At 48.5% G+C, this 17,195-nt stretch overlaps 1 protein-coding gene across 1 annotated transcript in view; it reads right to left on the bottom strand.

Moving 5' to 3' along the window:
• Positions 1–6,531: 6,531 nt before the first annotated feature.
• NOTCH1 (notch receptor 1) overlaps positions 6,532–17,195 on the bottom strand; it is a 108,033-nt gene continuing 97,369 nt past the window's right edge. The window contains exons 28-34 of the mRNA XM_084821223.1: positions 15,970–16,186; positions 14,064–14,154; positions 13,109–13,274; positions 12,016–12,311; positions 11,456–11,603; positions 11,262–11,359; positions 6,532–10,272 (exon numbers count right to left, since the gene is read on the bottom strand). Of these exons, the coding sequence (XP_084677349.1) occupies positions 8,872–10,272; positions 11,262–11,359; positions 11,456–11,603; positions 12,016–12,311; positions 13,109–13,274; positions 14,064–14,154; positions 15,970–16,186 (2,417 nt within the window). The 3' untranslated portion in view covers positions 6,532–8,871. The remainder of the gene's footprint in view (positions 10,273–11,261; positions 11,360–11,455; positions 11,604–12,015; positions 12,312–13,108; positions 13,275–14,063; positions 14,155–15,969; positions 16,187–17,195) is intronic.

The following is a 17,195-nucleotide window of genomic DNA, read 5'->3' as shown; positions in this document are numbered from 1 at the left end:
TGGAATTCTTCTTATGGCCAACACCATGGCTGCCTCTCTTTTTTTTGTAAGGCCAGATTCTCACTCAATATGACAAACACCAACACCAGTTTAAGGACTTTAGGGGGGAAAGATCAGAAAAAAGGGGGCGTGCAATGGAGTATCCTGAAAAAGAGCATGGCTGGCTGAAACCCGGAACGAGAGCACTCCATACTGCAACATTTTATTGCAGCACGTCCCACTTGTCCTTTTCTATGGACAACTATCACTTCCGCCCCGGGAGGCAAAAAAGGGGGACTAATGGATCCTCGCCCCTTCATGGATCACTGCCTTGTTGTGGCGAAGGGGCTTGCGTAACTCAGTGAAGCCATAAGCTATGCCATGCAGGGCCACCCAAGACGGACAGGTCATGGCAGAGAGTTCTGACAAAATGTGGTCCACTGGAGAAGGAAATGGCAACCCACTCCAGGATTCTTGCCAAGAAAACCCCATGGAACGTATCACAAGGCTAAAAGATGTGACGCCGGAAGATGAGCCCCTCAGGTCAGAAGGTGTCCAATATGCTTCTGGGGAAGAGCAGAGGGAATTTCCAAGTAGTGCCAGAGAGTGAAGCGGCTGGGCCAAAGCCGAAAGGACACTCAGCTGTGGATGTGTCTGGTGGTGAAAAGAAAGTCCGATGCTGTAAAGAACAATATTGTTTAGGAACCTGGAATGTAAGATCAATGAATCAAGGTAAGCTGGAGGTGGTCAAACATGAGATGGCAAGACTGAACATCGACATCTTGGGAATCAGCGAACTAAAATGGACAGGCATGGGTGAATTTAATTCAGGTGACCATCATATCTACTACTGTGGGCAAGAATCCCTTAGAAGAAATGGAGTAGCACTCATAGGCAACAAAAGGGTGGGAAAAGCAGTACTGGGGTACAATCTCAAAAACGATAGAATGATCTCAGTACGAATCCAAGGCAAACCATTCAACATCACAGTCATGCAAGTCTATGCCCCAACCACTGAGGCCGAAGAAGCTGAGGTTGATAGGTTCTACGAAGACCTACAACACCTTCTAGAACTAACACCAAAAAAAATCTCTTCATTGGGCAAGAGGTTACCCCCCAAAAGCTTTTCTTTTCGTCATAGGGGATTGGAATGCCAAAGTAGGAAGTCAAGAAATAACCAGGATAACAGGCAAGCATGGCCTTGATGTACAAAATGAAGCAGGTCAAAGGCTAAGAGAGTTTTGCCAAGAGAACACGCTGATCATAGCAAACACTCTTTTCCAACAGCACAAGAGGCGACTCTACACATGGACATCACCAGATGGTCAATATCGAAATCAGATTGATTATGTCCTTTGCAGCCAAAGATGGAGAAGCTCTATACAGTCAGTAAAAACAAGACCTGGAGCTGACTGTGGCTCAGCTCATGAGCTGCTTCTTGCAAAATTTCGGCTTAAATTGAAGAACGTCGGGAAAACCACTAAACCATTCAGGTATGACCTAAATCATATCTCTTATGAATACACAGTGGAGGTGATGAATAGATTTAAGGGATTAGACCTGATAAACAGAAGGCCTGAGGAACTACGGACGGAGGTCCGTAACGTTGTTCAGGAGGCAGCAACTCAATCTATCCCAAAGAAAAAGAAATGCAGGAAAGCCAAGTGGCTGTCTGATGAGGCTTTACAAGTAGCTGAGGAAAGAAGGGAAGCGAAGAGCAAGGGAGAAAGGGGAAGATATACCCAACTGAATGCAGAGTTCCAGAGAATAGCAAGGAGAGACAAGAAGGCCTTCTTAAATGAACAATGCAAGGAAATCGAGGAAAACAACAGAATGGGAAAGACTAGAGATCTCTTCAAGAAAATCGGAGATCTCAAGGGAACGTTTTCTGCAAAGACGGGCATGATAAAGCACAAAGAAGGCAGGGACCTAACAGAAGCAGATGAGATTAAGAAGAGGTGGAAAGAATACACAGAAGAACTATACAGGAAAGATCTGAATGTCCCTGATAGCCATGATAGTGCGGCCACTGAACTTGAGCCGGACATCCTCGAGAGTGAAGTCAAGTGGGCCTTAGGAAGCATTAGTAACAACAAAGCTAGCGGAGATGACAGTATTCCAGCTGAGCTATTTAAAATCCGAAAAGATGATGCTGTTAAAGTGCTGCACTCAATATGCCAACAAATTTGGAACACTCAACAGTGGCCGCAAGACCGGAAAAAGTCAGTTTACATCCCAACTCTAAAGAAGGGCAACGCCAAACAGTGTTCAAACTACCGCACAATTGCGCTCATTTCACATGCCAGCAAGGTGATGCTCAAAATCCTACAAGCTAGGCTTCAGCAGTATGCGAACCGAGAACTACCGGAAGTACAAGCTGGGTTTAGAAGAGGCAGAGGAACTAGAGATCAAATCACCAACATTGGCTGGATCATGGAGAAAGCAAGAGAATTCCAGAAAAATTTCTATTTCTGCTTCATTGACTACGCTAAAGCCTTTGATTGTGTGGATCACAACAAACTGTGGCAAATTCTGAAAGAGATGGGGGTACCAGACCACCTTACCTGTCTCCTGAGAAACCTGTACGAGGGTCAAGACGCAGCAGTAAGAACCAGACAAGGAACAACCGATTGGTTCAAAATTGGGAAAGGAGTACAACAAGGCTGCATATTGTCACCCTGCTTATTTAATTTATATGCCGAGTACATCATGTGAAATGCCGGGTTGGATGAATCACAGGTTGGAATTAAGATTGCCGGGAGAATTAGCAACAACCTCAGATACATAGATGATACCACCCTAATGGCAGAAAGTGAAGAGGATCTCAAGAGCCTCTTGTTGAGGGTGAAAGAGGAGAGTGCAAAAGCTGGTCTGAAACTCAACATTAAAAAAATGAAGATCATGGCATCTGGCCCCATCACTTCCTGGCACATGGAAGGGGAAGAAATGAAAGCAGTGACAGATTTTATTTTCTTGGGCTCCAAGATCACCACAGACGGTGACTGTAGCCATGAAATTAAAAGACGCTTGCTCCTTGGGAGGAAAGCTATGGCCAACCTGGACAGCATAGTGAGAAGCAGAGACATCACCTTGCCGACAAAGGTCCGTCTAATCAAAGCTATGGTTTTCCCAGTAGTAACGTATGGCTGTGAGAGCTGGACTATAAGGAAGGCTGAGCGCCGAAGAACTGATGCCTTCGAACTGTGGTGCTGGAGAAGACTCTTACGAGTGCCCTGGACTGCAAGGAGGTCAAATCAGTCCATCCTAAAGGAAATCAACCCTGACTGCTCATTGGAAGGACAGATAATGAAGCTGAAGCTCCAATATTTTGGCCACCTAATGCGAAGAGAAAACTCCCTGGAAAAGACCCTGATGCTGGGAAAGACTGAAGGCAAAAGGAGAAGGGGACGGCAGAGGATGAGATGGCTGGATAGCATCACCGATGCAATGAATATGGACTTGAGCACGCTCCGGGAGAGAGCGCAGGACAGGAAGGCCTGGCGTGCTGTGGTCCATGGGGTCACCAAGAGTCAGACACGACTGAACAACAACAAAAAAGGATCCTCGAGTTTCCTTCTCCAGACAGTGTCAGCCTAATTTTTCTCTCTCTAAGGAAACATAGCTAAGTCCATATGAGGGGCAGACAGCCCGCCACAGAGATACAGACACAGAGAGTTCCGAGCGTATTTATACGGAGACCGGAAGTGACTGCTGGGCGTGCGATATGCCCTTTACTTATCTCTACATTTTCTGCCGTAGACAATAAGAAGTTGCCTGGTTGGCGTTTCCCTCAGTTAAAGGGGAGGGCGCAGTCCCTTTAAGAAGGTTCGGCTCTTTCCGGCGGGCGGAGGCGAAAAGAGGCGAAGTCGGGTCTGGCTCGCTCTCTTCGGAATCTGAGCCAAGCTTGGCCGGGCAGGGAAGTGGGCGGGGCTGAGAGTGGCTTACCTCTGGGCATGCACAGAGTGCCATTCAGGCCATTATGCGTTCCTTACAGTTTGTGAGCCCGGAGGAAGGAGCTTTTAAAAAGATAATGCAAGCAACTCATTATTATTATTATCATCATCATCATCATCATTATTAATAATATCAAATCATACAAAGATAGCTGTGCTGCTCCTTGAGAAAATCTATCCAAAATCCACACTTGGGCAACAACCAACCAACGTTCCACAAAATTGTACAAGCTTTTGCGTTCTCTAGAGTTCATCGTCAGGCTCGGTGGTAGGCAGCTAGCCTGATGAAGAGTTCTGGAGAACTCAAAAGCTTGCACATTTCTGTGGAAATTTGGTTGGTCCTAACAAAGCTTTTGCCCAACTGTGGATTTTGGGCTTCTTAATTTAAGAATTTGCTGCACTTTTCCATGTGCACTAAGTCTGGCACACGTTTACCCCGCAGTGATTGGGGCGGGTTCAGGCACCCTGGAAGTATTTTTAGGGGGTCTGGAGCAAGGTGGCCTGGCCATGATGAATATGGCCTACTTTTCCAGTGCCCCCCCCCATCTGCTTCTTTTATGGGGGAATGATAAAGCGATCAGGTCCCATTCAATATTGTCCAGGTGAGTTCATCACAATCATACCTACACTTGCACAGGAGGAGGAGATGGTACCAGTAACTGATGGAAGTAAAAATTACAGAACATCAAATCATCAGAGCCGACCCTACCATTAGACAAAGAGAGGCAGTTGCTTCAGGCAACAGATACCGGGAGACCCCAGCAAGGTGTTGGAGGAGAAAGCTGTGTGCCAGGCGGCTTGTCCTGTGCCCAAGCTATCCCCTGCCTTCAGGTGTGGCACAGATTCTCCAGCAACCATTCTGGCAGGCTGTACAGAGGGAGATGAAAGAGGGAAACGGGGCCATCCCACCAGCCCTGCTGACAGACGGCTTTTTTCCCTCTTCCCTCCTCCTCCCTTTTTCCTTCTGTGTCATGTTGTTTTAGATTGCAAGCCTGTGCGTGGGGATTGCCTTGTTTTACTGATTGCTTGAAAGCCACTCTGGGAACCTTTCTGGCTGAGGAACCAGATTTAAAAAAACCCTTTAAATAATAAACTGGCAGTCCAGTGGGATTTTGTGCATGGAGTGGGAGGGGGCTCCGCCTCGGGCAGCAACATGTCTTGTGCAAGCAGAGGTCTTGCAGGCAGGTTCAGCCTCACCCCGCTCACCTGCCAATCTTAGTGGGGGCAAAGTCAGCTAAGGGAACAGTTCTATGAATGTTTGGACAGAAAACATTCCTACAACTTCATAGGACTTTTGTCTAAACATGCATAGGATTGCATGCTAAGGGTGCAATCCTACAGGGACAGGCAGCCACGTCTAGCCACGGGAAGGCAGAGCAGAGGAAGCGGCTGCCGGACAACACGTAGGATGTGTTGCACCGGCATTTCCACCTTCCCCACCCCAGAACGCCCCGTTTTTGCAGCTCCGTGCTTCTCTTCTGAGTGCGGGGCCATTCCGAGCTGCCCATGAGGCAGAGCAAGAGGGGGGAAAGGTTGGTTCTCAGGGAACAGCCAAATCCTATGGCCGTCTAGCCGCTGACTAGCGGCCATAGGATTGCTCCCTAAATATCTTCAAATATAGAAGACTAAAAGTCTTTGCTGATTTTGGTCTCCCACCCATTTGATTTTGGTTTTTTAGTTGTGTGTCTCCATCTATAATCCCCTCCTCACAGTAAGATACACGATTAAGACGACAAAGAAAGACCATATTCCACTTTTAGTAAAATTCTAGATGCCCATGGGCATAGTTTATTGCAAATCAGTTAACCAAAAAAATACACATCATTTTTGCAAACTACAATCTTGCATGAACTTTTTTTTTTATTACAGAAGGTTGCTTTTTTTTTAAAATCTCCCACAGCACCCCCGCTGATAAACTACACTCTAGTTTATAAAACATAAAAGATTTAACACCAGAGGGTGTTTTTAAAAATCACTTGCTTTAGGGATGCCCCAATATCAGCACTTCACTGTTTTCTAAGAGGTGGATGCTCAAGATACACCACCCCCAAAAGCGCAGGGGGGAGGGCGTTTGTCAGGATATTCCCACTAAATATGACAGCATTTGAGCGCCACAAAGATATGGAATGTCATCTTTCTTTAATTAAGTGGCCATGACAGTCTGTCCTGTCCTGTATAGGCTGTGTAGCTAACACTTAGAGACTGATCCTATACATGCTTGCGTCCCTGCAAATTTAATGGGGGTTAATTCTAAAGAAAACATGCATCAGATGGAAGCCTCAGGAGGAGAATTTCCTGGCATGTTCTCCTCCTGCACAAGTTCCTGTGAAATGAACCTCTTCCAAAAGCGTACTGGACAGCTCTCTTTCATTTCAATGGATCTTGTGAGCAAGATGGTGGGTTGGGCTCATTATTTCCCCTCTTGAGCAATATTTCAACACCTCAAAACCAGCACAATCTTTACATTTGACTTAATTGTTCAGATTTTTTAAACAAAATCCACCCTTATTTTTTTTTAAAAAACCCTTATTTACAGAACTTTACTTTGCCATAGGCTTATACTATATATATATATATATATTTATTTTATTTTATTTTTACACAAAGTCAATTCCCCGCTGCCCCATTCTCCTGGTCTCCAAAAGAGCATACATCCTGCAGGAAACACAACGTGCCATTATCCTGAAAACTAACAAGACCTTTTTAAAAACAATAACTCCGCTTTGATGTCATCAGAAGCTCCCAAATGGTCAGCTCAAGCTGAGGTTTTTTGCTAGTTCACATCCAAGCTACACCTGAGGGTGGGCAGAAGAATTTCCCATCACTGTGTTTAAGAATGACTTCCTGGTCTTTGGAAGAAAGTCTGTGTGCGACGGGCAGGAAAAAGGGTTTGGAATTGTGGGCCTGGACTTTGACAAGTGGGGTTAAATTTTCATCTGGGATATGCACCTCCACAACAAGAGACTCTTTTTAATGCAGGGACACACATGCTCTGGCCTGGTTCACATATAATGCTAATCCATGGTTAGTTAATCCATGGTTGGTTGCCCTGCCCGGGGGTTGTCTGGCAGATGATCAAACAAACCACTTTTTGTTTTCTCAATCCCTGGGTTGTTTCCCTCCTCCTTCGCAGGCTCCCTCCCCGTATCCCAAATGTCTCTGTGGCACTGCTGTATTGGCACACAGAGCAGCTGTTTTGGGGGGCCACTCTTGCCCACTGCCTCTGTAGCCTGGTGAACAAGCCATGGGCAACCAATGGTTCCAGGTTCACACGTAACGACAAGCCACGGTTTAAACAACCCAGAGTTCACAACCAAAGAAGAAACCATGGGTCCTCTTTCTGGGTTGTTCATGGTTAACAAACCATGGTTGGTTAGCGTGGCTGTGTTTGCACATCACAACAATCCAACAGTCAACAACTTAAACCATGGGTTAGCATTGTGTGAGAACCAGGCCATGCTCTCTCTTTCTCTCTGGTTCCCATAAATACAGTATGCCACAGAGGGCTCTGCGGATGAAGAGGCAGAGGTACGCACACACAGAGAGGAGCAGGCAGGATTCTCATTTGCTGGCATCACCGGAAACAACCGGGGAGGTTGAAGGGGCACCCCTACAATGTCCCTGAGGGCAGATGCCTTTTTTCCTCTCTCCCATGGAAGTGAGTGGTTGCCATCAACTGCTATAGCGAAAAAGTAAAGTCAAAGTACTGTGTTTAGAGGACCCTCTTGCCACCAGGGCAAAAAACCTGCCCTGTGGGCCTGACAGTAGATGGCCTGGCTCTTTCGGTCCGGTGTCACGAGGACATGTGTGCGTCTGCGATCCTGCATGAAAGGTGTGCCCCTGCAACGCACACTCCACTCCTCCCACCCAGGGCAACATATACACCTAGCATCCATACACACATGTATACACACCCTGAAGGCCATAACGAGGGCATTTTGTGCATCCTAACAGTAAGGAAGTCGTTCTTAAATAAATACCCAAGATTACGGGTATTTTAAAAACAGCATTATTGCAACCGTTCAAACAAAAAAGCAAAAAGATGTTGGCAGTGAAGGAAAGTTCCCTTCTTCCACACCATATCCTTTGCAGGTTTTTCTTGTCTTTTACATTTGCAATAGGTTGGGCACAAGTCTTTTTGGGGGGTGGGAGGGAAGGAAGCGTCTGGATTTGCTTTGTAGCTTAGAACCCGTGATCCTGATTTTTGATCATAGGGAGTATTTAAAATAAATAAAAGAGAGCAAGCCAAGCTATCATCCAAAAAGACAAACTGTATAAAACTATGTAATACTGAAACTTTTAAACAAAGATTCATGGTTGGAACTCTAAAATGTTCCCCACTCTATCTATCATTATCTGAGGGAATATTTTAAAGCATTTTAGAAACAACAACCCATCAACTTATATTTAAATTATCATTTCCCCTCAAACAGGTAAAATTTTTAATGATTTGCTCCCACCCCCACACAAAAAACCCTTTCCAGACTTTTAAAAACAAACAGGGAAAAACTCCTGCTCAATAAATAATTCTAATTTTATAATCATGGATCTTTGCTTATAGCTTTACAGAAGAAAACCTCTCTACACAAGGACATCATACAAAAGTTTAAAAAAAGATTTCCTAAAAAGAAAAAAAACAAAAGCAGACGAACGCCATTAATTTTTTTTTTTACATTTCTCGGAACACAGGAAATGCATCCAGTCAAATTCTTAACACAACATATAAATAAAAAAGGCAGTGTTTTCATGTGAAATTAAAGAAGTACATAAATAAATACTAAAAAAGAAAAGAAACATTGAGTTTTCCACTTATTGAGTATGTAAAAATATTCTTTTTCTTTAAAAAAAGGTCACTCTAGTCCAACCACCGTGTGCCTCTCCGCATGAGGAGCCCCTCCAGGGCGCTGTTGCTGGAAGGCAGTCGAGAGGATGCCTCCTTTTACTTGAACGCTTCCGGGATCTGTCCCATTTGTGACTGCATACTGGTGGGAGGGCTCGAGATGCCTTCCGACCAATCCGAGAGGTTGGAATGGGGAGAGGAGCTGGACCACTGGTCAGGCGACTCCGGGGAAGGCGTGAGGAACGGGTGGTCAGGCACCTGCAGCTGGTGGCTGGGCGTGTGGTCCAACGTGGAGGAATAGCTGTGCTGAGAGGGCGGCGTCAAAAACTGGGTGGTGGTCATAGGCTGGGTGAGAGCCGAGGGGAGCGAGGTGGTGAGGACCTGGGTGTCTGGAGGCAAAACGGCGTGGACGGCCATTGCGCCGCCGTTGACTTGCAGGTCGGGCTGGCTCAGCTCGCTCCCGAGGAAGTTTGGGCCGGCCGGCGGGCCGGCGCTCGAGGCGGTGCTGTGGGGCGGCTGCGGCGGCAGGCTTTGCTGCTGCTGGATCTGCTGCAGCTGCTGAGCCTGCAGCAGACTGGGCTGCAGGCGGCCGCCGGGCATTGCCTGGTAGCTCATCATCTGAGACAAGGCGGTGGTGGGCAGACCGTTGTGCAAGGACGTCAGCAGCCCGTGCGGCAGGGCCTGGCTCTGCGGGTGCGCCCCCTGCTGCAGGCCGCTCCGCATGGGGTTGTACTGGCCCGCCACCACGCCGTTCTGCAGCCGGTTGAGCCAGTCACATGGCCCGTTCAGGCCGGGGGCCCCACTGACGGTGAAATTCAGCGGCGTGCCGCCCAGGACAGTGCTGGGGCTGGAGACGGGCAAGTGAGAGAGGCGCGGCGGAACCGGGTCGAACGGCGGCATCCGGGCGCCGGCCATGCCCACATCTTGCTTGCCCACCATGCTGAGGTGGCTCATGCTCAGGTGGGCATCCGGCATGCCCGGCAGGTGGTTCAGAGGCATGGAAGGCGACGGCTGGAAGGGAGAGGCCATCAAGGGCGGAGACGCCACGTCCGACAAGTACCCGCGGGGCGACTCCAAGGAGTCGACCGGCGAGAGGACGCTGGAGCTGTCCAGCAGGCACCCTTTGCCCTCCTGCGACTTCTTCCGGCGGGCTTTGCCGTCCTTGCCGTCCTTCCCATTGGAGCTCAGCCCCTTGGTGCTTGGCTTCCGGGCCTTCTTGGCTTGGAGAGCGGGCTTCAGGTTGCCGATGTAGCCACTGGGTGAGCACAGGGGTGGGGAGAGGGTGGGCGCCCCCAGCGGCCCGTTGTGCATGGGCGGGCTCCGCACCAGGTTGTACTCGTCCAGCAGCCGCACGATGTCGTGGTGCATGCGCTCCTGGGCGATGTCGCGGGGCAGACGGTCCATGTGGTCCGTGATGTCCCGGTTGGCGAAGCTATCCAGGAGGACCTTGGCAGTTTCGTAGCTCCCTTCTCTGGCTGCCAGGAATAAAGGGGTCTCTTCCTAGAAACACGGAGGGGGGAAGGATTTGAGTCTTCCCACAAAATCAGCAGGGACATGCAACTGAAGGTGCAGTCAGATGGGAAAACTGGAGGAGGGGGGATTATGAAGGTTTTGAACAAAGTGCTCTAATGTTTACTCGCTTGGGAGGACTCCTTTTTCACTTGGAAAAGGTCAAGAGAGCATCCCTGCTGAAGTAACTATTAGCATTACAAATAAGCTCTCATTTATTCATTCCCCAGTCCGTACTTACTTGAAGATCAAATTATACACTTTTACCCAAGGGAGCACACAGAAGTAATACGGCAATTGCTCCCCTACCGCTTCTCAGCCACGGAACGCTTCTTTCAGGGACTCTTCTAGACAACACCGGGACTCTTGAGGAGAAGAGCTGACTTCGACTGGACAGTGGGTGCATAAGCACGGTCAGTGGGTACATTTGGAATTTTGAGAGAGTGTTGTGGATACTCTCACAAAATGGCTGCTATCGGTGTGGGGAGGCTTGCCCATTCATAAAATGGCTGCCATGGGGAGCGTGGCTGGTCACAGAATTCCAATTTCCCAGAAGGCAAACTGGCAAGACTAAAAGAAAAGTCACTTGCCCAAGAAGCAAAGTCCAAGGCAGAGGTGGATCAGAGCTCTGACACGCAAAACCCCTCCTTGGCACTCAAATGGAGATGGCGGAGGAGGGCGGCACTTTGCAGCATGTAGCATGCCAGCCTCCCAGTTTTTAAAAAAATGTCACTCAAAAAAACCTTCTGGAATGAAATGAAAACCAGGAGATGCAGGGAGCCTGGTGGGTGCTAAGCGTGTCTACGGCCGCAATAGTACACACAGCCACCATGTTGGAGACCCTGTGGCTAAGGCATATTCCTGCTTGTGGGATCAGTGATGAACCTTGCACAGCCCCCAACGAAGCCCTGACCACCACCCCCAGCACCTCTGCAAATGCGTGCACAGCAGCAGGGCCCAGCCCTGGCAGGACGCCTCACCTTGTTGTTCTGCATGTCTTTATTGGCCCCGTTCTTCAGCAGCACCACAGCAGCGTCCACGTTATTCACGGCAGCAGCCCAGTGCAGCGCTGACTTTCCTGCGGACGGAGAGGTCCGAGTGAAGACCGTGAACTGGCAGCTGCTCCCCCCACCCTTCCCTTCAGCCCTTTCCCAGAATGCTTTGGGTGCCGTACCTAGGTCGTCCACCGCGTTGACATCTGCGTGGCAGCTGATGAGGTCTTCCAGCATGCCTTCCACAGCCAAGCGGGCAGCCAGGATGAGGGGTGTTGTGCCGTCATGCATGCGCGCATCCAGATCGGTGGCCCTGTTCCTGATCAAAATCTGTCCCAGAAAGAGATGGAAAGGGCTATTTGTTATCCTGGGCGGGATGGACCGAAGGGCAGAGACCGAACGTTAACTCTCAGATTGCACAACTGCGGGACCTAAACCCTCACATACGACGAAAAGGCAAACAGCTCAGGGAAGGAAAGGGGCGTGGCCTTCTGGGGAACCAAGGTGGGCCACATTTGGGCCTCAGTAAGAGCTTTAAGCTGCAACATGCTCGTATGTTTTGGATTTTTGGCCCCACCCCCTTCAGCCCACCAGCGGAATGCGGCCCCCAGGAGCGTCTCCAAAACTCAATCCGGCTGAAGGAGGACCCCACTCCTGATCTAGGAGCAACCAAGCGTTTGCCCGAGAGGCCAATAGATCCAGCCATCATGTCCAGGATCTGGGGGAGTTGCGCAGTCCTTACCTGGAAGACACCCTGAGCATCCGCTGACACCGCGGCATGCAACGGCGTCTTCCCCATGTGGTCCTGTATGTTGGCATCAGCACTGGCTTCCAGCAGCCTCTTGGCCGCGTCGGAGCGGGAGTAGCGGGCGGCCAAGTGGAGCGCCGTCTCTCCTGTGCGGTCCGTCTGATTGTGTAAACTGGCCCCCTGGTAGATGAAATCTGAAATGACCGCCGGGGCGTCTTCCTCCTCCTCGCTGTTGCCCGTCTCCAGCCCTCCCCCGCTGCATGAAGCGATCATTAGCGGAGTGAATCCATCTGCAAAAACACACAAGGGAAGCTTGTGTCAGTGGCTTCTTCTGTGCAGAAGCAGAAACCTTCTCTTATTGCCTGGATGGACTTCTGGAACAGACTTTAGGCTTGTGGGATCCACTTTGGTTTTTACTAGAACCCCGAGATCCACCAACCGGAGCCTAGCGGGTGCAAAAGACAGACACTGAGAATTAAAGAATTCAAGCCCAGGAATTTGTTTTCGGCATCATAGCCCATAGCACAAAAATCCACTCCTGGTTATCCAAGATTTCTTCAATACAGCAGTATAATTGAGGATGTGGGCAAGTGGACCGTTATTTTCTTGTTGCTATAGTTAAGCAATTGGGAGTCAGAAATAATTCCCGATCTACTGCAGATCACCCAGAGATCTGTCAGTAGATCTTGATCTACCTTCTGCCCACCACTGTTCTTGGACACCAAAGCATTGGGTCTGAACTCAGCCCGAAGGAGCTGTAGTCGATCACAAGCTGAGTGGGAACCAGCATTGTGATGCGGCTGCAAGAAAGGCAAATGCAATTCTACTACTTGGCAATATGGAGGTGATAATATCGGCCTACCTTGCTGTAAGGATAAAGGATGAGCCTTCCAAAATACTAGATGAACGCCATAAATAACGACGGTCTTGCTTTCCTTTGCCTTGCTCTATTCTGCTTTCCCGAGAATCCTGCCCAACCTGTTTGCTCTCCACTTTACCCTGATGCAGCTATGTCACCTACCTCCTGGTTTTGCTCCTGACAAAGTCATCAAGAGAGGGAGGGAGGGAGGGAGATTTTGCCCCCTACCTGGTCCTCGTACGTTGACATCCATGCAATCAGCATCAATTTCGCCTTGCGGTGGGGTGGGCGCCATGGAAGGAATGCGCAGGTCAGCCGCATCCAGGTGCTGCTGAGTCCACTGCCGGTGATCCGTCTGGTCGTCCATGTCAGGCAACATCGCGTGCTCCTCTGCCTGGGAAGGGAGAGAAGGGAAGAATTTGAGAGGACTGGTTTAAAATGCAGACACACAGACAGACACACACACTGGTAGGCAGACACTGAATCATCTGCTCCACGCACCAACAAAATATGAAACGAACTGCGCAACTACGTGTTCCGTAACCAGATGTTGAGCATTAGATTTGCTTAATTTCGGACAACCACATTTTATTTATTTTATTGCACAAATTTGTACGCTGCTTTTGAATAAAATGATCAAAGCAGTTTAATAATAATATTAATAGTGCTCAGCAATAGAACTGTAACCATACTGGCTGGGTCACACCCCAGGGAAAGCCCACACAAAGAGGTAGGTCTTAAGCAGGTGCCTAAAGGTGAACATTGTGAAAAAAAACTCTGGTGTTTTGGAAACGGGTGGGCGATTGGCCAGGAGGGCAGACGGGAGGGGAAGCGAAGGAGCACAGTGCCTTTCCAAGGGTCTTCCTCCGAGAGTATGACTAGAAACTTGCTTTTTAGGAGAGGCAGAAGACAGAGTTCCTCAGCGCACTGAAATCCATGCTCTGGGCAGAGGCAAATGGGATCCATGTGGCTGTTGTGGCAAAGGAGGACCAACCGTCTCCTACTCCCTCTGTTCCTGTGGGTCAAACCCCTGGGAATCCCGGCCCAAAGGAGCCTCCGAAACATCACAGGGTCTGCCTATACCTGACTGGCGCAAGTGAGGATGTGCGGCTCCTTCTGTCTCTCATCCCACCCCACTTGGACCACACCAGGAACAGGAAGCAAAGTTCTCCCGCTGACTTACCCTGAACTTCTTGGCGTCTAGCGTCTCTTCATCACCCCATTCGTTCTGGTTGCCGTCCATCAAGGTGCCATTAGAAGCATTTTTCAAGGGTCTTTTGGGTGGGGAAGAGGAAGCAAAAAGAGAGGCACAGGAATTAGATCCACTGCTATAAGAGTCAAACGACGAGCGGTGAATTTTGATACCAAGGGTAAGTGAAAGTAATTAAGAATTGTTAAAAAAAATTATCCCTGCCATGGTTACACTCTGCACGTTATCCAAGCTTCGTGTTATCCCATCCTGCTGGAAAACATTTCAGATCCCTTTTGTCGAGCTGGGTAATGGGAGAAAAGGAGAGAAATTAAGACCAAGCAGAGATCTCAGTCCTGTTCCTCCTGCCTCTAAGGGTCCTTTCAGAATTATTTGGATGATGCACCTGATTTAATTTTTATCTAAACACTTGCAAACAAGTCATATGAAAGACATATGAGCCTGCCGAGGCTTTAAGGTCCTCACAAGAGCCCCCTTTCTCAGTCCTACCACTTTGGAGAGGTGTATTTGGTGACATCGAGAGAAAGGGCCTTTTCAGTGGCTACTCCCAGCCTCTGGAACTCCTTGCCAAGGGAGATTAGCTTGGCTCCTTCTCTGTTGTCCTTCCACTGACAGGCAAATACATTTTTATTTATCTAGGTGTCTGGCTGATATATGATGGTCATCTAAGCTGATGTGCTGTTGAAATAGTTTTGAATCTGGAGGGTGCTGTTTTTCCCTTTTTATTGGGCTGTGTTTTTTATTTGGCGAGTTTTATTATTCTAATGATGACTTGGTTACTTTCTATTTGAATTTTATCATTCGCCGTGTCAAGCACTAATTTTAGTGGGAAGGCAGGATATACTTCTAATACACGTACAAAAATAAATACAATGCAATCATGGATCTTCTCGAGTGGAGTTATGAGCTGGAGGAAAAGAGATCCAGGGATTTCACAGTCCAGCCTCGCTCCACTGGGTCAGAAGGAAGGAACATAAAGCACAGCTGACTAACCCAGCCTTTCTCTATGCCCCTGCTCTTCAGTGGGTGGGGTATCCCCCAACCAAAGGGTTTTTCCCCCGAGAAGGAACACACCAGAGAGCCAAGGAGCAACAGGGCAGCCCTGTTGCTTTAGAAGCAATGCAGAAGAAGGAATGTTGCCAGGTGTGGCTTGTCCTGCAGCGGGAAGAAAAGCAGCATGTGCCAGGCATCTCCCTTCTACATGGCAAATGAAAGGCAAAGGAAGCCCACTTTGCATCTGGGCTCCTGAGAGAGAGCGAGCAAAGCAAAGATGGGTCCCAGACATGAGGTGGTAGCGGGTTGATTCTCTGTACCACACACCCTGCTCGCTGGCTCTCCCCACTGGACGCTTGTCAAGGTCATCAATCACCTTAAAATCGGAACACAGGAAGCTGCCTCATATGAAGTCAGACCCCCACACTGGTCCGCCTAGCCTAGTACTGTCAACACGAACAGCAACAGCTCTCCGGGGTTTCAGGCAGGAGTTTTCCCAGCCGTACCTGGGGATGAATCTTCTTCATGTAAACAGGGGCTCTACCGCTGAGCCGCAGCCCCTCCCAATGCAGCGCCTAAAAACTAAATAGGGGATCTACACTTAAATAAGGGGCTGAATGAGTCACAGAATATTCCTCCTGAAATCTAACACCCTCCTTCCCTTTCTTCGCATGGCACACGGAGCTCCCATGCCCAAAAAATGAGGACCAACCTTCTACGTGGAGTGGAAATTCAAGGCAACCCAAGAAACTAAAAGAAATCTGGTCCCCAGGAAGCCAGGGAGGGGGCTGGAAAGTGCCCTCCCCTCGCCAAAACAGAAGCACAGGTGGCAACCGGAGTCAAGCTCCGCGGTCCTTCACCAGTTAATGCGGTGGGGATTACTCACTTCAGCCCCACGGAATCCTCCCCCAGGGGCTCCCGTCGCTTCTTCTTGCTCGACTCCGTCACTTTGAAGCCCTCAGGGAACCAGAGCTGCCCATGTTCTCTCCGCCGCTTGCGAGACGCCAATACTCCCACGATGATGAAGAGGAGGAGGAAGAGAGCAGGCACCACCACGTACATAGGATACAACGGGCTGCTCGGCGGCTGATCGGTCGTTTCGCCTAAAAAAAGGAGGGGGCAGGGTGTGCCAAGAGCAAGCAGAGTTAAGCTTCATATCAAGTCGGAGGCAGAGACAAAATGAAGCGAAATTAGTTAATAACAGTCTGTCCGGCTGATCTAATTCTCCCCCCGCCCCAACCTCCTCTAAAGCCCTGTGGAGAAGAAAAAGAAGAAGGTCATTTTCCACACAATCCATCAGAATTGCAAACCCTCCATGGCTTCTGTTGCTACACCGGGGAAGGAGGCTTTCCCCTCCTTTAAGGGAAAAAGGATTAGCAAACTTCAAATCGTTGCATTCGCATTGAGCTGTTAAGTCAAAAGGATTGAGGGGGATTTGGAAGATGCAAACTTCAACACTTCGCATGTCACTGATCGATTACAAGGTTTGGGTTGTGGAGTTTGTTTCCCCTCCTCTCCCTTCTCTGCCCTACCAGTAATGATTTTGAAATAAGCTCTGGATGAGAGGCAAAACTTAAAAGACAGGTCGGTTTTCAAAAAATAAAAGAGCAAAGGGATGTTGCTTTCTTCTTCAATAGGCATTCAATCGCCATGTTTTGAATTGTGTTTTTAAGTTATGTTTTAATTAAGATTTTGATTTTAATCTGTATTTGTTATCGCTAACCATCTTAAGTGCCATTTTTGACAGAAAGACAGGATATAAATGAAATAAATGAATTTACATTGTTAAATATGGGCATCGCAGGCTGTATCCATTGCATTTTATATCCCCCGGCGCCACTATCTACAATATTTTTCTTTATAAACCATGCATACATGCCTATTATGCTTTATATACACATGCTGTGGGTGTGTGCATATGTGTCTCCCTCTCTTATGCACACAAATACACACACACAAACCTGAAGGAAGTGTTTTTTCTCATTCAGAAAAGCTTTAAAAACCATTTATCTTTTGCATTCCACAAAACTATCTCTTGTTTTTGTTCCAAATGAACAGGGGCCAAGGTACTTTGATTTGACTCAAAGCTCTTAATTTCCCTATATTAATGTC

The sequence above is a fragment of the Heloderma suspectum genome, chromosome 14, assembly GCF_057233095.1.
Source record: "Heloderma suspectum isolate Gila_16-S chromosome 14, 16-S_ref, whole genome shotgun sequence".
In the NCBI taxonomy this organism is placed as follows: Eukaryota; Metazoa; Chordata; class Lepidosauria; order Squamata; family Helodermatidae; genus Heloderma; species Heloderma suspectum.
This window is presented reverse-complemented; position numbering and strand designations above follow the sequence as displayed.